Source organism: Abrus precatorius, unplaced genomic scaffold (assembly GCF_003935025.1).
Source record: "Abrus precatorius isolate BTA unplaced genomic scaffold, Abrus_2018 Scaffold8, whole genome shotgun sequence".
Taxonomy (NCBI): Eukaryota; Viridiplantae; Streptophyta; class Magnoliopsida; order Fabales; family Fabaceae; genus Abrus; species Abrus precatorius.
The window spans coordinates 3,938,159-3,965,015 of record NW_020874428.1 but is presented as its reverse complement, the minus strand read 5'-3'; the positions used below and the strand labels follow the sequence as shown (position 1 = coordinate 3,965,015).

At 25.2% G+C, this 26,857-nt stretch overlaps 1 protein-coding gene and 1 pseudogene across 3 annotated transcripts; both read right to left on the bottom strand.

Annotated features, from left to right (window-relative positions):
- Positions 1-1,272: 1,272 nt before the first annotated feature.
- On the bottom strand, positions 1,273-3,847 carry LOC113874907 (putative GATA transcription factor 22). Of its 3 annotated transcripts, none has more exons than XM_027513176.1 (3): positions 3,420-3,847; positions 2,485-2,901; positions 1,273-1,910 (listed from the first exon to the last, which is right to left on the bottom strand). In XM_027513176.1, the coding sequence occupies exons 1-3, from the start codon at positions 3,567-3,569 to the stop codon at positions 1,560-1,562; spliced, it is 918 nt and encodes a 305-aa protein (XP_027368977.1). In that variant the 5' UTR covers positions 3,570-3,847; the 3' UTR covers positions 1,273-1,559. The 3 variants fall into 3 exon arrangements, with proteins under 3 accessions (XP_027368977.1, XP_027368979.1, XP_027368978.1); XM_027513178.1 differs by having other exon boundaries at positions 1,289-1,910; positions 3,524-3,756; XM_027513177.1 differs by having other exon boundaries at positions 1,346-1,910; positions 2,485-2,898; positions 3,420-3,756.
- Positions 3,848-10,194: 6,347 nt separating this feature from the next.
- Positions 10,195-15,560, bottom strand: LOC113848394 (annotated as a pseudogene).
- Between the last annotated feature and the right edge of the window lie 11,297 nt (positions 15,561-26,857).

Sequence of the window (26,857 nt, the reverse complement as noted above, 5' to 3'; positions counted from 1 at the left end):
AATCAGATTAAGGGTGTTTTGAAACTAAAAATTCAAATTGTCTAAAATTTTTTAAGCCTATAATAATAACAATAATAATATAATATTTGAAATTATATATTTATTTAATTTAAGGATTTAAGTTTGTTAACTTATATATAAATTTAGGTCTATTAACCTATTTAAAAGTAATTTTTTTACTTATGATGTTATTATAAAATAAATTTTTAAAAATATTTAGAAAATGGTCAATATGAAGTACACTCAGATTCTATTGTCTAGAAAGCATGTTAGAAAGGACGGATATAATTTAAGACGCAGAAATAAAATGATACAAATGTAAGACATTAATGTATGATGATATTACATATGACACAGTGATGAACGTTATTTTAAAGTTTTTGTGAGCATAACTTAGATCTAGACATATTATAATAATGTTATTTTTGTTCAAAATGGTAGAGATTGATGGAATAGGTGTTATTCATATCAGAGTTTATGCCATCTTAATTCATTTGCAGATACAACGGAGAGAAGCAAAGTTTGGATTCTTCGTCTACGCTTAGAAGAAGACGAAGCACTACTTAATATATTTTAATAAGCAAAATTATATTTTAATATTATACATACATATATGTATATATATTGAATATTTAAATATAATTTATAGTTTTTAAAAATACTTATATATAATAAATTTATTTTTATATAAGATAATAAATTTTATTTTTAAAAAGTTTGAATTAAATTAAAAATTAGATGAAAATTAGATGAAAATTAAATCAATTGCAACAAAAATAGTATAATTCACATATTATTCAGTGAAATTAATTTTATTGAATATTATCTCACTTTTCATATAATACTCTTATTTATAATATAAAAATTAATATATATCATCGTTCATGAGCTTTAATATACATAAAGAATAGAAGTGATTGAAAGATTTTTTTCCTGAAATTTATTTAAATTTATTTCATCATTTAAGAACTTAAAATTTTAAATAATATAATTAAGTGCTCATTTGGTTTAGTGTTTGTTTGTTTTACAATTAATAAGTTAATACTTGTATTTTTTTTAATTAAAAAAAATACACATTTCAATAAAAATATGTAGTTTAGATTAATGTATACACTTACCTTATTTATATTTAACGATTTAAAATTAATTTCATTAAGATCAATCTATTAAAACATATTTTATTTTAAAAAATTGAAAATTAACTTTATAACATTAAGAAAATAAATCCTTGAACAATCATGGAATAACTAAAGTTCGACCCGATCATCATCAGTTAAAACATGCTGCAACAGCAATATCTGTCCCTTTTTTTTTTCTTGACATATAAACTCAAGATAGAATATGAAACTAATTAAAGATATATGATTGCTAACATAAACTCATAACTCAATCATCACAAATGTAGCTATATATAACGGAACCGACAATATTTTGGTTCTTCTGCAGATACATCTCGATCGACTTCACAACTCACGAGTCACAACCAAACAAATAATTACGGATTTTTTTTTTAATTATAAAAGTCATGAAAAAAATGGCAAAAGTATCTATATAGCTTATTATAAGTGAACAAAACCACAAGACAAGTCCATCAGAAGCAATGCTGCCTCAGCTACTTCATCCCTTGGAAACACTTGTGGAAAAGCAGTGTTATTCCTCAAACTTATGGTGAAGTCTTTGAAATATTCAAACTTTCTCACTCCCTCAGATGAGGCTGAACTGGTTGTAGTACTGGACTTGTGCTTGTTCTTCAACTGTGCAAAATGGTTTGTTCGAGACTTTTTCTCTTTGTTATGCACTCTGGTCTTTGTGGATGCTGCATTATTCGTGGGAGTGGCCAAACCATTTGCTGCTTCTGCCATTGCCCTTCTTGCTTTCCTTTGTCTAATGCCACAGGCATTGCAAAGCGACTGCACCCAGCAACATGTTGCATGTTAACAAGCTACCCATGATGTTTATTAATAAATTAGTAGTTGGTGCTTTTTAATTAACTATGTATTCACATTTGACTTGTCTTTGATTATATAGATTTTATTTAACAGAAATTGAGTTGGTAGTATAAATACATTGTCTGTAATAATAATATGATGCATTGATATATTAATCCTTACACTAATAATATAAATGATTTACTAATATGATGTATCATGCAATTAATGCAAATATGTAATATTTATGTTAATAATTCTATCATTAATAAAAAATTATTGTAATTTTTTAGGTACAATTTTAACATATCCTTTTAATAAAAATATTTTTTATTTTAAAATAAGAATAATGGTTAGTAAAACCCTAATTCTATTTTTGTTGGATAAAATTTATATTAATAGATACGTTTAATGAGAAACCTTTGATAAGTATACGGTTTTGTTTTGTTTTTTGTAGTGATAGTGTGTTTGCCTTGATAAAAAGTTGTAATTAACAATATATACTAGCTTTATTATGAATGAATGAATGAAATCAGAGGGAAGGGAAAAGATTAACCTTGGGACCCTTAGGGCCACTCCTCCAAAGTGGGGTACTGCTTGTATTACAATCCGAACAAACCCTAGTGATGCTACTGCCATTGTTACGAGGGCTTCTTTGGCTGTACCGATTTTCGTACCCTTGATTTTGGAATCTTGAACTTGGAGAAATAGTAGTACTTTTGATTGCTTTGTCAGTGACTGGACTAGTACTGGGTCTCATCATTTTTTTCATCAACCTCATCTTTGAAGACATCCATTTCACAGATCCGTGACCATTTTTGCCATCTTCCCCGTCCATTTTGTGTAAGGATATATCACGGTCACATGCGCTGCTTGGATCATCCATAACTGGCGCAGGTGAAATGAAGGATGAATTGCAAAGTTGATTATTGCTTGATGATCCATCATGATTCAATACCATCTTATCATCATCCTGAAGTAAAGAGATCAAAACTCTATATATTAGATGCATATTCAGGCTGCTGAAAAGATTATTATCGTTATTAACTATTTATTATCTTTGAGAGGGTGTACTATCAACAAGAAAACAAATTTGACCTATATATGAACAAGAGACCAGCAATTAATTTGATGAAATTATGGCCAATATACCATATAAAATTGAGCTTAGAAATCGGACCAGAAAGTTAATTTTATTTTTTTAAAAGCTAAACAATATTATAGCTTCTCTTGTTAATCAATTAAATACCTAGTATATATGTGCAGAGTGTGGAGTGATCATGACCACCAAACGTTGTTCTTGTTTCTGAACACAAAGATCAAGTGGATAGATATAGTTAAAACATCCAATAGGGGGAGAGGATGTGTGTGTGTATATACTCCAATATTCTAACTAATTCTATGGCTCACATGATTAATAATCATGGAATTAAAATAACCTAGAAAGCAAAATAGAATTAATGATAAACACTAAAAAGAATATGATCTTGCCTGAGGATAATTTTCTCTAAACTCAAAGGCTTGCCTTGGATCAAGTATGTTAAATAAGGTAAGGCAGTCCTGATTATTAGGAGAAATGAAGAGTTGGGTGTGACCTTGTATGGAAGGACCTGGTGGTGGGTTCAGAGAAACAGGAGTCATGGATGGAGCAGATGAGAGAGAAGTGTGATATTCAGCAAAAATGGACAGTGGACAGTACAGAGGGATAGGGTGAGGTAAAGAAGAGGTATAAGAGAATGAATGAGAAAGAGGGTTAGCATATGGTGGTAGGGTTCTTATAAAAGGAAGGAAAGGCTAAAAAGAGAAGAGTTGTCTGCAAGGCATTCACGTGATGGCTTTCATATACCAAACAAAAGAAATTAAGATGAGACAAGATAAAAGGAGGTGTAGAGTGTTACTACTCGAGAACTCCACCCTATTAGGACAATACCCTATCTGCGGTTATGTATATACCCACTTCAATCTTGCACATATTTTTTATTCAATATAACTCCCTTGCTCCCTACATATTTAACTTTTATGTTACCTTCTTACTTTACAATTTTGCTATTTATGTCTTCGTATATATGAATTATCATTATTTTTATTAAAATGTATTAACATTTCATGTTATTATAATTAATATGTGTCGATCATGATTATTAAAACATTTTTAATAATAAAATAATTTCTAATATTCAAGGACTCATTAAAAAATGTTAAATATATTTTATGCAATACTTTTATTTACTTAAATATTTTTTTTTCATTGTTATCTTTCATAGACACATTAAAAATATATATATTAAAATTTTTTTACCAAACATTTAAGATTATTATTTTAAATAAAAAGAGATAAATTTTGATGTAACTCGTGGTTAAGTGTATTAGGATCCATGAATTTTACATTAAATAGTTTATGCTTTTTCTGATAATGAGATACTATCATATCCTTAAAAGTGAAAATAAAGATGATCCAAAGGATAACGCTATTTTTGCTTTAACAAATAATCAAATATTTTACTTAAGGGTATAAACAAGCCCGGGACTACTTGAAGTTCTTGAATTGAGAAAAAAATTTTTTTGATAAAGCTGGAATTAATTAATTGAAAATCTTGAAACTTTTGCTTGGCTTATTGGTTAGTTTTTTTTATGTGTTTATTATTATTTTATTGAAAATATTTTCAAATAAATTTTATTTATTTAGCATAGAATAAATATTTTCACAAGAAAATATAAAGTAATCATAAAATATAAATTTGAATTTGTAAAGATAATTTAAAACTAGAAAACTATTTTTGCATTGCATGGAATTTTTAAATTTAAATAGAGTTTATACAAAAAGAAATAACATGTTATTATGCTATATCACAACCAATTAAAGAATGATAAGACTCTTAAAATTAAAAAAAGTATTATGTAAATAAATTATTAAAATCAAGACATATTATTTTTATTGATATATATCGAAGTTTAAAATCTAAAGGTTAAGCTGGATTGATATTATAATAATTTTAAATTTTAGTGTATCTAAAAAATAAAAATATCTTTAATTTGATACATGATATGAAATTTTACAATTTAAATCAACTTAAAATTGAAAGTAAATTTAAGATATAGTATTTTTTATAAAAATATAAATTATAAATAAATATGTAATACATAAAACATAAATGGGGCTTAATAAGAATGATAATAGCTTTTGAAAATACTCTTATTATAGAATAAAAACTATAATTTAAAATACTCTCAATAAGAATGATAATAACTTTTAAACTGACGAGATATTATCAAAGGCTTGAAACACATTTACATTCCCATTTTCATTAGAAGACAAGAGATTACACAAGGCTTGAAATACATGAATGTTTTATATATGATTGATATTTAAATTCCTCTCCAAAATGATCATGCAATGTAAATCCCATGTTTTGGGTATAATTATTGGTCAACTTAATTTTATTTTATTTTATTTTTACTTTTAACGTTGAATAAATATGTAGTAATCAGTATTTCTGAAAGGGGAGAAAAGGTCATCTCATATCAGGAAGGGACGAAAATATATTATAAGCCTTGATATATGATAAGTCAACCCTCATTAACAAATTATACATTGTTACTGTTTTTTATACGAATTTTGCTAGTAAGTGTTTTAATTAAAAATATTTTTTTATTAAAAATTATGATAGAATTAACGCACTAAAAAATTTAATAAATGTATATAAAACAATTTCATTTTATTTTTTTAACTAATATTATTAGCTAGAGCAATGATTAATATTGAACTTTTTATACTATTTCAAATTGAGATAAATAGATTAATTTGTAATCTCAATATATAATGTGGATTTTTCATAAATCCTTATTTTCTTTAATACACTCTCACTTATACATTTCTCTGAGTTAGATCTATTAACACTAAATACAACTTATATATTTACATTACTCAGTAACTTGTTATAAAATATAAGATTTGATGAATTTATACGTATATTTCGCATAATTTTGAATATTTATAGTGTGTATATATATATATAGTGAATCTTTTTCCGTCGTATTACAGAGCTGTGAAGAATTTATAATGTGTTTGGGAGGAATAGGAAGGATGAAGATTGTGCAGATCTAAGGAGATAGGTACAGTTATGCAAGAGGGCCTTCCCTTGACTCCTTCTTCTTACTACCAAACATATCATAGGTTGACACTGCAGGCACGTCTCTGACAGAGACACCCTCTTCATCTCTTATAGTCCCCACACCTTTCCATTTATATATGTTACCCCCCTCCATAAATTTTTTAAAAAAATACCAAGATTTTTTCCCCATCACGTAGATTTTAGTTTATTTATTAGTGTTTTTTTCTCCGTTGGCTTTCTTCAGTTACATGCAGCTGAATGTATATGAAAATATGTGGTGCTCAATGAGCTCTATGTCGGCATAGGCCAGCTTCTTGACTTAGCACACTTCTGGTACGCTTGAATTACATCAAAATAATAATAATAATAATAATGCTTAAATATCTAAAAATAATAAATACTTTTTTTAACAAATATTACTATTTTTTAATAAATTAAGTAACTTCTTTATACATAATAATATATTTTATTTATTTATTATATCTTTCTCTATCTCCCGTCTAATATAACTATTTTATGGGTGTCAAAATATTGTGTTTGAATTCTCAATATATAGCAAAGCTGCTAGGGGCATATATAACACCTTGGAAAAGAAATCATCCAAATAAGGAAGCTTTTTGGATTCAAATTAAACTATATATAATGTTTGACTTTCAGGCAAAAAAAAAAAAACAAAAATGTATCCTTTAGAAGCATAAGGATTTGAATATGGATGGGGTAGGATACAAGTCTGAACATTTCATTTCGGATTTTAGGACAAAATTCTCGAAGATCTCAACCATATCAGAGGCTCACATGACTCAATTGGAAGCAATGATTACATACTCCCTGCAATAACACAATGAAAATGACCGTAGCATGCAGCAACCTTGGATCTCATTAGCCCTAGCTTATAGCTTTTTAATCAAGATATTTACGTAATATCCCTTATATTTTTATACAATACTTTTTTTTTATATTACATTAACTATTTTATTATAAGATATTATAATAAAACAATTTTACCAAAAAAGTTTATCTCAAAACAGAAACAAAAATATTGTTTTAAACGATGGGTCAAATTTATTTGAAAGAACAGAATAAAAGACAGAAACGAGTTGATTTTAATCCACATACCTTTAGTATCAAATCTCTTACTCATAATGAAAGGTGACAAAAGTAAACTTACACGTTACCTCCATTAAAATTTTTGTCTCCCTCTATGTTGAACCAATTAAAAAAAAGGAAGCCGTACGAAGCCAAAATTAGAGACCTTACAGGATGATGCAAATGGTGCAACTTGTGCCCACATTTCTGCAATCTTTATTCTTTACCGGAGAAAATCACAATCAAGATTGGCAAATCATTAATCGGGAACTAGGTGGGAAAAGATAATGATTCCCATTACGTTGAGATTCCTTGCTGTTTAATTAGAACAGCAAAGCTATGTGCCCTTGTTTTTATCTCCACTCATTAGGGATCGGAGCTTGTTGATGATAATGTTATGTTTGACCATATAAATTAGCATAACTGTAGCGAGCACTTGGCCTAATCTCCAGACCTAATTTTTATGATCAAGAAGGAAGCTACGTATGAGTGATATGAATCACTCCTGTGTCTCAAATCTGGGAGAAGATTAAACATATCTCTTATTGATGTTGAAGGATTTGTCTCAATATAACAGGCCATGGAGTATGTCCTAATGCAAGTGGTAGTCTTTTAATTTCCAGGGGACATCTATATATATACACACAGAGAGGGAGAGAAGAAGAAAGAGAATAAAGATCAGTCCACAATTTAAACTTAAATAATTCAATATTAATTTTTAAAAAATTATAAAAAATAAAAGTATTTCATTGTATTATTTTATTTTAATAGTTATTCTATTTTTAAAATATAAATAAATATTAATATTTAAACAAGTCCAACCCGTTTCTTTTTTTTCTCAGATTAAACTCTTTTAAAATGAGAACGTATATAAAAAAATTATAAAATCTAACCATCAAGCGCTAATGTAAATTATTCTATAATTTATTTAAATTAAAGATTAATATATATATATTTTTTAACTCTATACCTCAAAGTCTTGAAGAGTTAAAATCCTTTCAACTATATGTGATGAATAAACAAACACAAAAGAAGATAACTAACAGTTGGTTTAAGTTATTGATTAGCTTGCTTTATATTTCATACACATCACATCATTAGATTAACTGGTTAGTTCAGACCTACAATGCGCGAGTAGTTTTATATTTGACATGTATGAAAGTTTAACTACTTTTAATATTTCCTTTATAAGATCAGATTAATTTACTTTTTTTTTATTTTGTATAATTTAGAGGAATAGCAAGTAATTTTTTTCAAAAAAAAAATGTTCTTTTCTTTTTCTTTAATAACAAATATAAGAATGAGTTGTGATGGTATTGGTGAAGAGAATGACTTCATGGTCACTATGAAAATGGAGGAGAAGCTAGAAAGCTGGAGATGGAGATTACGATGAACGATGGCACGTAGAAATTTTTTTGAGTTTAACATTACAAATAAAAAATACTTATTTAAAACAAATTTAAAATTAAAGACTTAAAATAATATAAAAAATTAAATCAAAATAAAAATTAAGAAACTAATATACTTATTTAACTTAACGCATGTTACAAATTATAGAAACATGTATATAGACATGACATCACCTTCATTGGTGTACTGTGATTAGTTACATATCACATAATCACAAATTAATGACAAAATTTATTTTAAATAAATTCAATTTTATGAAAATTAAATTTGATAAAAAAAATTAAATTAAATTTAGTTATAATTATAAGTACCAATCTTTTTTTTTCACTTTACACATTTTTCTTTAAAATGAATAAATACTACCACAAATCAATTTACTAACATTAACAGGTCATATTCGCAAATTGACACATTTAAAATTTTGTTCTAAAATTGTTGTTTATTTCTGTATTCATAAATTTGAGAGGGTATATACTATTTCTAAATTAATGGTTATAATTTATTTGATGTATTAAAAATTAGAAGATATTAACGTTTTTTTTTAACTAAATTACTAACTTTACTATCTATTAACGTAGAATAATTAACAATGACGATTAATTTGCATGTAAGAGAGTGAAGTATTGTATATTTTACCAAAATTTTTACTTAATGCTTCACTCATAGTATTTTTAACATATCATAAATGTATCAAAATAAAAACCTTTTTAAAAAACAAAACAAATCAAGATTGGTGCATGTTTTTTAATTATCATGAATCTCAATGTGAACTAAGTTTTGAAAACAAGTCTAAACACGAAATTGAAACTACTCATTTTTAATCTCACTTAGAAGATTGTTATCCTACAATAAGATTGCTTCTGAATATATGCGATTTATATTTTTCAAAAAAAGCTAATTCTCATTTTAACACAATATATAGATAATCCCAATGTCCATTAAAAAAAGTGAAATAAAAAGCAAAGCAATTTCTTGCATAATATAATGGTTTAAATATAAAATCACATATACACAAATGTTACATATTCAAGCAATCAATGTCAAAGTTGAATTTACAGTCTCCTAACCTAATAACAATATTTTAAGGCCACATAGCTAAGTTTCATGAAATATAAATTATGGCAACGAATGGTCACAACGATACAGCAAAAATATGTTTAAGAAAAATATTTTTTAAAAAATAAAAAAAATATTTTTTTAAAAATTAGAAGAGTTGTCACCAAAGTTTATTAAAAAAAACCTTAAAAAAATTTTAAAGAATGATCTTTAAAATACAAAAATGAGTTCAGAGTCGTCTATGTTTAGAAAGATATTAGTACCCTACAACGTCTATTTAAATAACAGTTACCTTTAATTAATTGTGAAAATTTAGGGAAAGGTATTTGATTAGGATTTTAAAGGACTTTTTTAGTTAAAAAAAGTCCTACGGATTTAGAAGACTTTGTAAGATTTTAATAAATTCTACAAGACTTTTAAGTCATAATTTTAATGGATTCTATGAGACTTTGTAGACTTTACAAAATTCCGTGGATTTTTGATATAAAGAGTTCAAGATTTTTTTTCATACATTTAAATTTAAAGAGTCAAAGATAAAAATAATAAAACACAACAATGTTTAGATAAATAATAATAATAATTTTTCATAATATCATGTCCTCCTAAATAGCATTTAACCACATATCCATAACTATACTAGTCCTCCAAGCATTAGCGCTTTCTCGCTCTTGCTCTCGAGTTTGAATAATAGGCTCAAAATTATGATCTTCATTAACTTGTAATGTTGAAGATGAAAGTTCGTCTATCAGTTCAATTGAAAATTCATCAGAACGACATTATTTGCGAAGAAAGTTATGTAGTGTTGCACATACTAATGCAAATTATAATTGTGTCTTAAATAAAAATAGAGGTGCTGACTTAAAAATTGTGAACCTTAATTTAAAAATATCAAATATTCTCTCGATCATATTCCTTAAGAAGCATGACGAAGAATGAACAATTCTTTTTCATTTTCAGGGTTATTACCCTGACTTGCAAATCTTGTAAATGATATCTTATACATTGAAATGGAGCTAAAAATTAACGTCGGTTAGAAAATCCATAATCCACCAAGAAATATTTACCTAATTACATATGTAATATAATAATAATAATAACAGTAACAATAATAATAATAATAATTAGTATTATTATTGTTGTTGTTATTATTATTATCCAAAACCAATGATTTAAAGTTGAAACAAATTTTCTTCTTGTAAAAAATATGAAAAATGAAGTTATTTTTGAAACGCCTTTTATAAAAGCTCTTTTCCCACTTTAGATTTTAAAAGAAGGAATTTTGACTTGTCATTTAAGCAATCAATTTAGAAAAAGATTCAATCTCTTTTAGAGTCTAATTCAACCTTCTATATGTTCTGATATTCTTCATTTATTTTGGAATAGAAAGAAGCATATAGTAAGCCTTTCTTATGAGAAAGATTTTAAAGAAAGTCAAATCTCTACCAAGCCCAGACCCATTCAGATGAATGAAAAACTCCTTCAATATTGTCAGAAAGAAATCAAGGATCTCTTCGACAAAAATCTTATTAGGAAGAGTAAGAGTCTTTAGTCATGTTCTGCATTTTATGTTAATAAAATAACAGAATTAAAAAAAAGTACTCCTAAGTTAGTTATCAACTATAAGCCTCTCAACCAAGCCCTTCAGTAGATTAGGTACCCTATACGAAACAAGAAAGATCTTATTAACATACTTAATTCTGCTAAGATCTTTTCCAAATTTGATATAAATTCGAGTTTCTAGCAAATTCAAATTAATGAAACAGATAGGTACAAAACTACCTTTACTGTTCCCTTTGAGCAATATGAATGAAATGTAATGCTCTTTGGTCTAAAAAATGCACCTTTTGAATTCAAAAGATTATGAATGATATTTTTTATCTTTACTCTAAGTTTTTCATTGTCTACATAGATGATGTTTTAATCTTTTCTCAATTAATCGATCAACATTTCAAGCATATTAATGTCTTTATTAATGTTATCAAACAAAATGGTCTTGTTGTGTCCAAATCAAAAATTTGTCTTTTTCAAACTAACATCAGGTTCTTTGGTCACAATATTTATCAAGGAACTATAATCCCAGTTAGCATATCTATTGAATCTGCTGACAAATTTTTAGACAAAATCCTTGATAAAATCCAATTACAAAGGTTTTTAGGATGTTTCAATTATGTAAGTGAATTTATTCCTCACCTCAATAACATCATTAAGCCTTTACATGATAGGCTTAAGAAAAATCCTCCTTCATGGACTAACGTTCATACCAATGTCATCAAAGATATTAAAACCAAAGTCAGAGAGATAAAATGTCTTTATCTCCCTATCCCTCAAGCATTTAAAATTGTAGAAACAGATGCATCAGATATAGGTTATGGTGGCATTCTCAAATAAAGAGTCGACACCCACGAGTATATCATTATATACACTTCTAAACATTGGAATTTTGCACAACAGAATTATTCAACTATTAAAAAATAAATTTTGGTCTTTTTATGTGTTTCAAAATTTTAATTAGATTTATTGAATCAAATTTTTTTTATTAGAGTTGATTGTAAATTTGCTAAAGAAATTTTACAAAAAGATGTTAAAAATCTTGCCTCTACACAAATTTTTACAAGATGACAAGCAATTTTAAGTGTTTTTAATTTTGAAATCGAATATCTCAAAGGCATTTCAAACTCTCTTCTTGATTACCTTACTCGTAAATATTTATAGGATAAGTAAGATGTCTAGGAAGGCCACAACCATCTCTCAAGGTGGGACAACTAATAAAGGAAGAGTTAGACTTATTCTGACTCTAAACAAATCAAAATCAAAATTTGTTTCGGTTGATTCAAATTCAACCTCTTCGAAGTAATTGAGTTATCAACTCAACAATCTATGATCCCCAAAATAGAGTCATCCAACAAGGCTGATTCTTTTTCATTGATGAATCCATATTTTTACTAATATTTTAGTGTATTTCTAACCCATTTGATAAGGAAAAAATATAAGAAAAGCAGAAAAACTCAAAAAAATAGAATGATTGAAAGTTTTCTTTTAATATGTAGTTATTTTAGCATTTGTAAAATTTCTGCTTAGATCTTAAGAAATTAATCTTGTTTTTGTAGGAATAATTTGAGTAAAAGTCATGGAAATAGAAGATCAATGGAAAGGAAGAGAAAGAATAACAATTCTGGACTCCAAAACACAAGAACAATGGAATGCAAGCTAGGCGTGATCACTATTGTCAGTAAAAGTGATCACTCCAAACATCAAAGAGGAATATACATTAGGCGTTAACACTTTTACCAGTGAAAGTGATCGTTCCAAAGTTTAAAAGAAGAAGAGAGTATGGGCGTGATCACTCTTACCAGCGAAAGTGAGTGTTCCAGAAAGTTACTCAGAAGAACAAGTTCTGTGTTAACACTCTTGCTGGCGATAGTCCAGAGAAGGTAAAATTTCAGCAAGCTCTGCGTTACCACTTTTACCAGCGAAAGTGGATGTTCCAGAGAGGAGTGTATCAAGGCAAGTTGTGCGTGGTCACTCTTGCTCTCGAAAGTGATCACGCACAACCACTCAACCTCATGCATTGCAACTTGTACCAGCGAAAGGGATAGTTCCAGTTTCCAGAAACTACATGAGCTTCTGCATGGCCACTCTTGTCAACAAGAGTAATAAAGCACAAAATCAGAATTTCTATAAATACCTGTTTTAAGCTCAGAACTCGGGGTCTTTTGTTCATTTTCTATTTTTTTCTGTTAGATTCTCGTTGAGAGAGAGAGTGAGGGAGAGGATTTGGGTTTAATTTTGAAACTCCAAGAAGAGGCATTGGATTGAAGCTCGTGGAGATGGTTTCTCTGCATTTCTTCTCTTCTTCTCCTTCTTTCTCTTTCTTTGTCATAATGTCTGCGTAATTCTTTATAGTTAGGAGTTTATGGACCTCGAATTGATGTATTGATTTGATTTTTGCTTCTGAAATTTAAGTTTTTGGATTAATTGAGTTGTTAATTCTGCACTTTACGTAATCTTTGAATGAGAATTCATTTGATTAATCAAAGAGGAACCTTTACCAATGGGAATTGGATTTGCTTCTCTGATATGAATTAGCAACTAGAATTGGGATTTCTTAGGGATAAGAAAACTTAATTCTGCAATCTTATGGTTCTAATTCTTAATGCAACTTTAAATTGAACTTCACCTAAGGGATTAGGGTGGTTTAGTTGATTGTTAGGGTCAATGAGTTAAGGGATTAACCTTTGACTATTAATATGTGAAACTGATTGTCAATTAACCATTTGTTTGAATGTTCATAGGTTTAATTGAATTAATATTAATATTCTTGTGAAATAAATTCCTAATTATCCTTCATTCATATCTCATCTCAATACAACTTTCATTCTCTATTTTGCTGCAAATTTAATTCTTTATATTGTTCTGTGAAATGGTAATTGAATTCCTAATTCCCTGTGGAGACAATATTCTGATATTAAAAATTACTCATTACTTGCTGCAATTCCTAGTGCACTTGCTAGTGTTTAGAGATTGTAACAACTTCATCCCAAACAAAAATAGCAAAACAGACCAAAGCATATTATACTTTACCTATTAGCACTCTCTTAGCCGTCCAACAAGAAAGTCTAAGCCTTTTACCTAAAAAAGCGTGGACAGATATTGCCTCTGAAAATGAAATAGATATAGACTTAGCAAATGTAAATACTATAATCCAGTCTCTAAACCAATCACAAAAAATTATTAGTCTTCCTGGGGAAACTAGCGAAGCTATTAGCCTCCCAAAAGATAAACAAATAATCAAATCTTCACAAAATACATCCCATTATATGGCCAAGGAAAAAAATTTCTTAGTAATCCAAATAGAACCTGAATTTTGGGACAAAAATCTCTATAAAGCCGTGTCCAAAGTTTTTCCACGTAGATTTCACTTTAGACCATCAGCATTAAATAGAACTAGGCAGTTCTATGAATTTGTTTTAGTGGATTCATATTCTTTCTCCATCAAATATTATAAAGATCAAAAGGATCCATCAATTATTACTCATTCAACAATATAGATTCTCAAAGTTTTGTCTCCAAAAGATTTCAGAAAAAATCTAAACTCTTACAAGAAATTCTCCCAGCCTTTTGACACAGTAAGATACAACAATTAAGACTATATCGATGCCTAGACAAGAGTTTTTTAGCTACAGAATAAACTTAACCAATATTTTTGGTTAATTTATTTTAAATTTATTATTATTATTTAAAAAATAAGCACTTACCTCAAGCCACTTTAAGTCTATTCTTCCATGTTATAGCATCATTTAGTAGCTTAGAATCATGAGCTGAACCCTCCCACTCACTAAGAACGTAAATGAACTCAAAATCAAAATTATAAGCGGCTAATACATTATGTGATATCTTTCTATGACAATTATGATAACCGCTTACATCTTACTCCCTCACTATTGTTGGAATATGTGTTATGTCAATAGCTCCAATGCAATCCTAAAATTTAGTATATATAACACTTCATCGTATGAAAAATATAAATATAGTAGTGTCAAATTTAATTATAATTTTTATTGTAAGATAATTAGTGCATACCTTGAAGAAAGGGAAGAACGTTGTGCTTTCTCTAATTTTAGTTGGCATAGTTTATCCTAGTTTAGCCATTAAAGTAGATGCTATCGTATTCAAAACCTTCAAACATGATATTGGGTATACATTATTATTTCTATATTGTATGACAATTATGATAATTGCTTACATCTTGCCCCCTCCCCATTGTTGAAATATATGTTCCGTCAATAGCTCCAATGCAATCCTAAAATTTAGCATATATAACACTTTATTGTATGAAAAATATAAATATAGTAGTGCCAAATTTAATTATAATTTTTATTGTAAGATATTTAGTGCATACCTTGAAGAAAGGGAAGAACCTTGTGCTTTCTCTAATTTTAGCTAGCATAGTTGATCCTAGTTTAGCCATCAAAGTAAGTGTTATCGTATTCAAAACCTTCAAACATGATATAGCATAGACATTATTATTTCTATATTTTAGATATTTAAACATTATTTATTCAATTAAAAAATATTATTTGATATAGACAAATATCTCAAACTCAACAGTTAAATGTGCTAGTTAACTATTTGAAGATCTACAGTTGATTGTAGAGATCATAATATCAATTTTAGCTTTCACCTTTCTTTTTTCTTGACACATGTTATAAAAAAATTAATACTTAAAAGTTAAAATTTTAAGTGTTTTTTGTGTTATATATATGAGGAATAAACTTAACTAAATAGAGCAAAATAGAACAAGTCAATAAAACTATCATTTACGTTTTCACCAAATAAGGGAATGAAATAGCAACAGTAGTACAATATTATATATGAGTAGTAATGCAGTATTATTAGTAGAGAAAAAAAATAGAAAGATAGGAGCATAAAAAAAATGAAAAACTCACCTGAAAATTCTTGAAACACATGAAAAGTCACTTTAAACATTCCTCCAAAATCTAATGGGTTTGGATAGAATTGTTTTATGAATTTAGTATTTATATATACCACTAAAAAGTACTTCAAAATCCTTTTAATACAACAATCCTTTAAAATTTTTATATTTTTTAATATCAATGGATTGTTTTTAAGTTGTAAGAAGTCTCAAATGAATACCAATAGATTTTAATGGACTCTTTAAAAAATCTTAAAAATCAAGATTGAATACCACTAGATTATTTTTAAGTGACATAAAATATTGATTAAATACCAACAGTCTTTTTTACTTAAAAATAGTCTTTTAAAATCCTATAAAATTCTAATCCAATACATCCCTTTTAGTTTAATTTTGAAAAATATTTATTTAACCCCAAAATAATAAATGTTTCTACCTTATTATAGAAAAAAAATTTATTAAATATTGTCTGATATTTTAGCAAAGAGAAAATTTATTTTGAAAATTGTTTTGACTCGATAGGTCCAGTTCCCACCTTACGTATCCTTGGTATAATAGAGAACTCAAAGTCACGTAATTCTACCATAACAATTATAAAGTTGGTTGATTAAAATTAAGTTTAGTAAAAGAAAGTTTAAATTATTTTCCTAAGATTATAATGTTTAGAATATAATATAACACGGTTATACATGTATCCTAAGAGAAATAATACGAAAGGTGAAAGAAGATCACACAATTATATTGTAAATTATTTAAAAAATAATTTAATAATTAAAAAAATATTATAGTTTGTAAATAAAAAAAGTTTGAATTTAAAAATTTATATTGAAAGAGAATTTAAGATAGTGTAAGCTATACATAAATCTCTCATGATTTATTGGATAATCAAAAGAAATATAAATTACACATCGATACTGTAAAATTTGTATTAAAAAAATAAAGAAATTTTTAGTTATTTAATTTATTAAAATTAGAAATGACTTAAAAAATTTTAAAATATGAAATTGATTTCATTAAATTTTAAAATATGAAATTGATTTCATTTTAATAAAAGAAATAAATCTATTTGAATTGATTAAAGAAGATACTTATATAATAAAAATATTAAAAACCCCATTTGATAAATTTATATTATATAAACTCTAAGGTAAGGTTAATACACATAGATTTTTAACGATTTAAAGCGTATGATGGTAGAGACGCTACACAATAATACTATAAATAGTTGCCTTAATATGATAATAATGTTTTAATTTAATTAAATAAATGAATTATTTTTTATAATAGAAAATAGAGAAATATTTTTAATTAGATGATACATTTTAATTAAATAAAAGTAATCATGTAATTGATTAATTTTAGAAGTTAGATTTAATTTTTATATAAATTGATGGTGTATAAAATCTAAAGTAATGTTGGAACACATAGATTTTAACAATTTATAACGCATAAAAGTAGAGTCTGTACACATTGGCATTATAAATTATTTTATTAATAAAACAACTTAGATTTAAATTTGTTGATTAGTAAATTAGTAACCAAAGGGGATTAATTATGAAATAATAATTTAATTAATTAAAAACAAAGTATGATAAATTAATATTATTATACGCATATACTTTATCAATTTATAATACATGACGATAGAAAAGTTATACATTAGTATCATAAATCGATGCAATTATATTATTTATTTATTTATTATATAAAAAAGAAGTAATTTATTATTCATAATATAGGAGGAGGTAAATCACAAATGTAAAGTTAAATTACATCAATATTCTACAAAGGTAGATACATGTAAACTTGATCAATTTATAATACATTAAAATAGAGAAACTATACCTTAGTACCATAAATTGATATAATTATATTATTATTTATTTATTGATTATATAAAAAAAAGTAATTTATTATTCATAATATAAGATGAAGTAAATCACAAATGTAAAGTTAAATAACATTAATATTTTACAAATATATAATAAATAAAATAAAAAATAGCAATCCTAAAGGGTAAATAACCAACATAATAATTAAGACATAAAAAATTAAGAATAATTTATTTTTAATGTTAGAATGAGATAAATTTTTATAAATAAAAAACAACATAAAATAAAATAGTTATGTTTAATCAATTTTAATAACTTCTTATTATAATTATTCTAAATTAAATAGAACCAAGAGAGCTAAATTAAGATAAATAAACAAACAAATAAAAAATGAGAAAGTCATATATTTTTATTTAAGTCAAATAATAAGAACCCAATAATAATAATAATAATAATTAGTAGTACTAAAAATAATAATAATGATAAAAAATAAAACTAAAATAAGAAAATGCATGTAGAGTTAAATAAAAAATTTGGACCCAGCAAATAATAAAAAATTAAAAGAGGGTAAAAAGGTTCAAATTTTAAAAATTTTAAATTTGAGGAGGTCATAAAAAGTGAAAGTGAGGTTAATGGAGGCTATAATTTTAGGTGTTGGAAGTTAGTATAAAGAGGAAGAGAAAGGAGAAAGGGTGAAGGAGGAGCTTCTATAGTAAGTTTTGTGTTTGGCGATAATGATGGATTAAGAAAAAAGAAAAAATGATGAGTAGAGAGGTGGTGGATTTTGACGCTCGAAGGTGGTGGTAGTTTGAAAGAGAAGAGAATGAGCAGAGACGAGATTAAATTTTGAGTAGTTGAATGTGGTATGATTTGAAAGAGAGAAAAAAAAAAAAGAAAGAATGATAGAAGAAGGAAATTTCATGACAGTGAGTGGCCAAACTTTTACGAAAGCATGATGGGTTGCTGGCCAGTTGCGGCCAATAACTGTTCATAATTTTTTTTTTTATTTGAGAATTTTAAGGTTAAGTTGATGTATGAAATATTTATTTAAAATATGAATATGTCAAATAAAATAAAATCAAATAAATTATGAAATGTATGATAACACTTATTTGAAATTACTGAAATTTTATCGTTGTTTGGCTATGTTTTTTTTTTCTTCTACTATTTTCGGCAGCAAAATCTCCTTCTCTCTAAATTTTCCAGCCCTCGTTTGATGCCCTCTCTTTATTTTTTATGCTCTTAGAAATAAGAAAAGACCAAATTTCTTATTCAAGTTCCATTTTCAACTTTAAAGACTTTGCTTATTTTTTTAATTCAATTATTGTAATATTTCCATTCCTTTTTTAAGTCAAATTTAAATTTTCTAATTTGTTAAAGTAAATTCTAATTTTTATAAAATATTTTTTTATTCCCTTTTTATAAAATAAATTCAGAATTTAAAAAAAAAAAGATAAAATTTGAGTATTCACGTATTGTAATTGCACAAAAGAAAAAAATAGTGCATGTTTCTTGAAGACTTGATTATTCACTAACTTGAATGAATTATTATTTTTTTATAATTTATCTAACAATCTTTAATAAATGCATATGTTTGCATAACAGGAATGTTTTTTTTCTTCAGAATTTTGATGAAAATCGTTCAATTGTCAATAAATTATAACAATGTATCTCTAGATACATATTCATGAAATTAAAAAAGTAGAAAGAAAGCTCACTATTTCGTAAGAAGTTATAATAATTCAAAGCATAAAAAGTTGTAGGAATTTCTACTCATTATATATAGATATCCATACAATTATATAGTGTATACAATACAAATATACTTTATATATGGTATTCCATATCTACCGACTACAAAATATATATATATATATATATATATATATTAAAATATACAAAATTAGTGTTCGTGTAATAATTTTAATTAAATTAATGAAAATTAAATTAAAAAATATATAATATTTTTACCCCAAGCCTTACTATTATGGCAAGAAAGATGGCAGGGTTAAAGTTTGCTACATGCAACTATTGACTACAATGAAGCAGTCAAGTAGCAATTACCCCTCCAGTGTTGAAGCTCATGTGAAGTAATTATTTGGTACAAGTTAAATGTAATTTTGAGTTTTTTTTTTTTTTTTTTTTTTTGGGGGGGGGGGGGGGGAGGGGGTAAATTAAGAGCAAGAATTATTAAATTAAAAATAATATATATTGATAAAAAAAATTTTATACAAAAATAAGAATATCAAACTTTAATCATTAGATTTTATTATAAATAATTGAGATTTATATAAATTATGTGACTTCTTAAAAAGTCACGTAATTTTATTAAATGATTGTATGACTTTTTAAATTTTATAATTAATAGCATTCATGTATAATTATACAATTTAAATTTATGTCTTTTATTTTTATATAAAAAATTATCCCATTAAATATAATTTTAGTATATTTATATGTGTATGTTTTTTAAAACAACAATAAACATACAATATAAAAAATTATATAAAAAATATCTCAATTCATATACAAAATAGTGGAAAATATAATAAAAATAATGAAAATATAGAAAAATAAAAGAAAATTAAGTTACAATAAATTAGATAAGTTACGGAGTTTGTTGCATCACTCGAGGCTAATCTAGTTCCCCCTCTCTTGCCGTCTTTCATGGGAAGTTATGGGTCAAATTAATCATCATTATTTGTTAGAAATACTAGTAATATATTAATTAAAAATATAAAATATATCTCACTCTTAATTTAATTTAAATAGTTCTTATTTATATTTTGATTATTTTAATAAATAAATATATATAGAATAGCACACGTCTTATTTATGCTTTGGTTCTTCACTATATAAGCATTAATTGAATTTACTATTATTTTTTCTTTCTAAACATCATTATTTTATTAAGAATAAATTTAGAGCACAAAGAGTACTCTAATCCATTACAATTTTAAAGAGAATTAACAAATAAAATTAACAATACATATTAAGAGATTATTAATCCAATTCACATATACAATCGATCTTTTCAAAGACTCTGCTACAAACCATTTTCAAGAATAATACTTAATAAAATTAAACATTTTAGTAACATTTAACACACTGTTATTGAAGAAAATATTATTCTATTAAAGCCAAATTGTTCATACTATTGCAAACTATATCATTACAACTTTTCTCTATTTTTTCTTTTCACATTGAATAATGTCTCATGCAAATTTCTAAGTAAGTATAAACTGACACTAAATCATTCAAACATCATATACCACATTTTTATGAAAACATTACAATACAAAAAAAGATGCAATATGTTCTCATCTTCAATATCACACAACCCACAAGTTTATGAGGGAATCGTCAATTGACGTTTGGTCAAGTTCTTTTGTACCGATACTGTATTAAACAATAGACGCCAAATAATTAAATATCACTACCTTTCTCAGCATACTGACTTTCTAAATCTTGGGTAAGGCTTGCATTAGATCCAGCTCCAAACCACTACTTGCAATGAAGAAATGATAAATGTAGTGATAAGCAGATTGTACATTATATCTTTTGTCATTATCACACTTTCACAACAACATGTCATTTATATTTTCTCTTAACTTCTTACTTTCTATAATTTATAACTATAATTACCTTCTCTAGAAATAGAATTTAATGCTAACTTAACTTCTAAATTCACGATAATTGTAAAATTTAAGTATGAAATAATAAAAATGATTTGATAGTGTTAAAAGTCAAATTAACTAATAATATTAATTTTAAGCAATAAGTTAATTAAAACTTATCAACGTTAGAGACTTTTTTAATATTGAGATTCAGTTAGATAAATTATTAATAAATATTTATGAACAAAATAAATAAAGTGGATTAATTTTTTAAAAATAAAATTAATTAATATATTTTACATAGAAAATCTTTAATTTGTCTTTTTAAAAGTAAAAAATGTATAACCTAATTTTAATTTTTAAAAATAATTTATTTTATCTTTTCATTTTTCTATAAGTGCTTAGTCGATGAATTTATTTAAATTAAGCTGAGGAACCAAATAAATTAATAATATTATTTTAAAAATAAAAGTGGTTAATTTACCTAAGTCAAATTCAGCTGGTCTTGGTCTCGTCAATTTGTGGTGCTGTTGTTTTCGAGGGATTCTTGTGTCTCGCTGTGTTGTTAATCGTCTTCCGAAATTTTTGTATGAGAAATATTTTTTTTATAAAATATTTTAGAGTTAATGTTAAATGTTTAAAAGTGATAAAAATCTATCTGTAATATTAAATAATTAAATTGGTAGTTTATATATTATTTAATAAATAAATATATAAACTTATATTATTAATAAGTAAGTATTTTGTTCATACAAATTTAAATACATGAGGCTATAAAGTAAATTAATTTTAAAATTTTTTATAATTAAGATAAAAATAAAAAATTATTTCCTAAATAAAATATTTGATTGAGTACTTTTTTTTTCTATAAAATCTTACCACTGTACATGCTTCCAAGTAGTCTTAAGCATTAATGTTAATAAAATTTCTTCTAATAAACTAAACTTTTAATTAAGGACAATAATTAATGAATATTTAAAATTTAAGTTAAATATTTATAATTATTAAAAAATAGATGTGAAAATATTTGTGTTTTATTATAATATTTTTATTTTAACTTAATTAAAATCATCAAAATATTAGCTATCATTATTTTTTATTTTTCATATAAAATTTATTTTTGAATTTATTGTTACAATATTATTAATAAATAAAAAATAATTTCTTGGATCCAATTTAAAATAAATTATTTTTACGTCAATTTTTTTAAAACTTAATTTTATCTAAATCGTACAAAACAAATTGAATTTCAAGAAAACGTAACCAACATTGATTTCTAACTTTTACTACCTTCTTTTATTTTCTTCCATTCATGAATCATCATATATCCCTGTGAATTTATTATATTTGTTTTGTATTCTTCTAGTTTTTTTTTTTTCCTTTTCTTCTAATCTATATACAGCAAATCTTATTTTTTAAACCGACAGACTTTAATACAATTATTTAATGATTAAATCTCTTAAATACATTAAAAGATAAATTTCAAGTCATGTATATGTATATAAAAACGATTTGTTAAGAAAAAAAATTATTTTATTTTTTTATTAGTTAAAAATAATAATTATTTATTAGCTTAGAGATATTAGTAAAAACAATTGGCATTTAAACTTTTCACTTATTTTATATTTTTAATTTTTCTTTCTTTTTTGTTATGTTATTGAATTTATCTCTTTTTATATATTTTTAAGATCTTATTAATAATGTCCTCAGGACATTAATGTTAGATACATTAATTAGAGAATAAACAAGTAAAATTTTTTATTAAAGTTACGTTACGATTAAATAAAAATTACAAAATAAATAGATAATTATAATTTTTAATAAAATAATAATTATTTAATCATTAACTAAAGTACTTACTAACATTTATTTCTTCCAAAACGTGTATATATATAGCCCCAAATTTTTTTTAAAAAAAAAGGGTTTTTATAAGCATTGTAGAGCTGCCACATATCAAGAGCACCTCCCCGCCAACCAGCGTGGCGATGTGGGACCCACACTGAATAGTAAATTCGTAATGCTATTTATTCAACATTCAACATTTTGCATTCCGCAATCATATAAGCAGTCTCCCCTGTCCTCAACCTGTTAACTAGTTTCTCTCTCTCTCTCTCTCTCTCTCCCTTCGCACAACACAAGCGTTGAATTTGAATGGAGAAGAGTCCACACTCTGTAGAACAACAACAGCAACGAAAAGATGGAGAATCTCTCACCGTAAAGCTTCACAAGCTTTTAGAGGAATGGGACGATGACGAAAGTGGTGAGTTATGTTTCGAAGAAGAAATGGTGAAGAAGATGATGCAAGAGTTGTACAAAGAGATTATATCATTCTCACCCAACCCTTCTCGACCCTCCGTTTCCGGTGACGGAAAATGGGTCGGCGATGGGTAGGAGCGAAGCATTGTTGGTGTTTGATGAAAGATGATGCTTAGTTGGGGTTAGATGAAAATAGGCTTTAAAAAAAAGTTGTCAGCTTGATCCATGGTATTGGTAATTATGCATGTCCTTATAAGTTATAACTAGTCAGTGCAAGTAATACAGTCCAATAATTAAATGTTTTAATCCAAACATTAGTCAATAAACAACTTCCTATATCATCCTATAATTATATTCCTACTTCATAAAATAAGTATAAAATGAAAAATGTATTTATTTTTCATCTTAAAAATATAAATTATATTTTTATTTTATAATTAAAAAATCATAAAAATAAAAGATAAGAAGATTTTAAACTATTTAAATAAAAAATAATAAATATTTTCATCACTTTGAAAAATTATATCTTATTTATTAATTTTTTAATCAATGCTCTAGAAATATTATTTCCTTCCTTGTCGTTCAAAGTTATGCAAACAAAGTATTTTTTTTTTTAAACTAATACATTATTATAATATATCTCGATTAAAGCACCATTATTTCCTCCAATTATTTTATTTATTACTTTTTAACGTATCACAAACCTATGAGTTAATCAATTTTGTCAACCCTTGACTATAACATTTAAATATAGTAAATTTTAATTAAATAATAAAATGCTTATTACATTAAAATAATAAAATTATGATAAATATTTATTTTTTCAATAAAAATTTATTATATTAAATTCTAAAACACGAGTCTTAAAAATTGATGTTAATATTATATTACTTAATAAACAAAAAATAAGTAATAAATAAAGGATATCTTTATTGTAGTTAATTAAGGTAATTATCTGATAGAAATACACGTTTAATTATTTTTATTTATTAAGTAAAGTTTATTTAAAATTTTAAGAATATGATTCAGACTTGTTAAATTAAGGTTGAAGCTTTTATAATTTATGTAAATTTTTAAAAATAATAAAAAATATTTAAAAAATGTGTTATTATAATTTCTCTTATCTATTTTATTAAAAAAATTAACCTTCCGTTTTTAAGTGTGAAATAAACAACCAATACTAGTAAAAGTTTATTAAAAAATTTACATTTATTGTACTTGTATAACTTTAATATAATAAATATGTATTTTTTATAAAAATTTATTAAATTTCTATCTCAGTTTGAATGACCGAAATAAAATCTCATTTTAAACAAAGGTATAATTCAAAAAATCAAATCAATCTTAATTCTTTAAAATATAGATAAAAAAGAAATATAAAATAGAATGTGTAATTAAAAATAATATTTTAACTAATATTCTAGGTATTAATTAATAATTAAGGTTTTTACGATGATAATAATACAATTTAAAAATTATTTATTAAAATAAGATTGTGTAATAAAACAACTATTAAAATAAATAAATAAAATGGTGTAAAAAATATTAACTTTAATTATGGGAATTATTTAAAAATATATCTTTTAATTGAAAATGAATTTTAAGAATTGAAGTTAATATACCCGATACAAGAAAATGAAAGGAAAGGGTCCTTGATCTGATGAGTTTGGCATTGGCAGTTCCACTTCCACCGGCGCAGAATAAGGGTTCCCTGACTCGTCGTCGGTGAGGCAATTAATGGGGGAAGCACAGTGCGACAACATACATTATTTCATATTCATAAACGAACCTTTTAAACCTCAGAAAACATGTTCATGTCTCTCTCTCTCTCTCTCTCTCTCTCTGTGTTTCTGGGTAATTACTATGCCTGCTAAACGGTTAGATGCACCATTCACCAAGCAATAAATTCATCTTTTCATTCCTAACGCTTATTTTCCAACGCCAATGTTACTTTAAAGGCGTTGCCAGCTTCCAACGGATAACCGTTCAGCTTCCCTATTATCATTTCCATTTTTAAACATCTAATATTATACCTTATAAGAATTAATATTCAACGCGTTTTTCATGATTATACGTTAACAATAGCTATTATTATAATAATTTTCATGGTTAATGTCTTAAATTTTGTGATAGCTTGTTATTTTTAATAAAAAATTGTTATATATCAATTATTATTATGTGTTTGAAAAAGATTAATAAAATATTTTCAAACATATAAAGATATGAGTTATCATTAAATTGGAAGAAAAAAATTAAATTAAGAATAAGACTCATTTATTTTTTTAATTTTTACTAAATTTTAAAATTAATAATTAATAATTTATTAAAAAAAAGTGTCAAATACTATCTCTTTACCACTTTTCTACGCTTTTCAATACAAGTTTTTTAAAAATTAATAAATAAGAGTTTTTATTAAAAAAAATCTGGATTCTATAACTTTTAACGTTCTTGTTATGTGTAATGTTTTATAGGTTAATATATATATATATATATATATATATATTATATCATAAAATTTAATATAATAATAATATTAAATGGAATAATTTTGAATAAAAATTTATTATTTATTAATTTTTTAAGATGTGTCATCAGATGTACGTTAGAACTTACAATTTTTAAGTCTTATTAACTAATGTATTTTGAAGAATCAAAAAATAATTTTTTATTAAAATTATATTAAATATTGAAATGCATTAATAATTTTTTTTAATATTTTTAATTTCTTAATTAGTGTAACATTTACCATTATTTTTTTGTTATTAATTTTTATGATCAATTTTAAGCATCTATAATCAATAAATCTTTAATAAAAGATCTTGTTAATAAATGCAATTAGGTTAAGCAATTTTAAAATAGAAAACTTTTGTTAAAAATCCAATTTTTAATTTATTGTCATTCCTTCAATAATTGTTTTGTTAATCTATCCAATTTTAAAAAGTGTAACAAAATCATTTAAAATTTATTGAATTTATCCATTTGACACATGTACTTATATAATAATTTTTTGTTAATCCATCAAATATATGTATCTAAATAATTAACGTAAAGATTTTGTTAACCCCAGGTCTTTAGAATTGAGAATAAGCAGCTAAAAATATTAAAATTTTACAAAAAAAGATAAGTA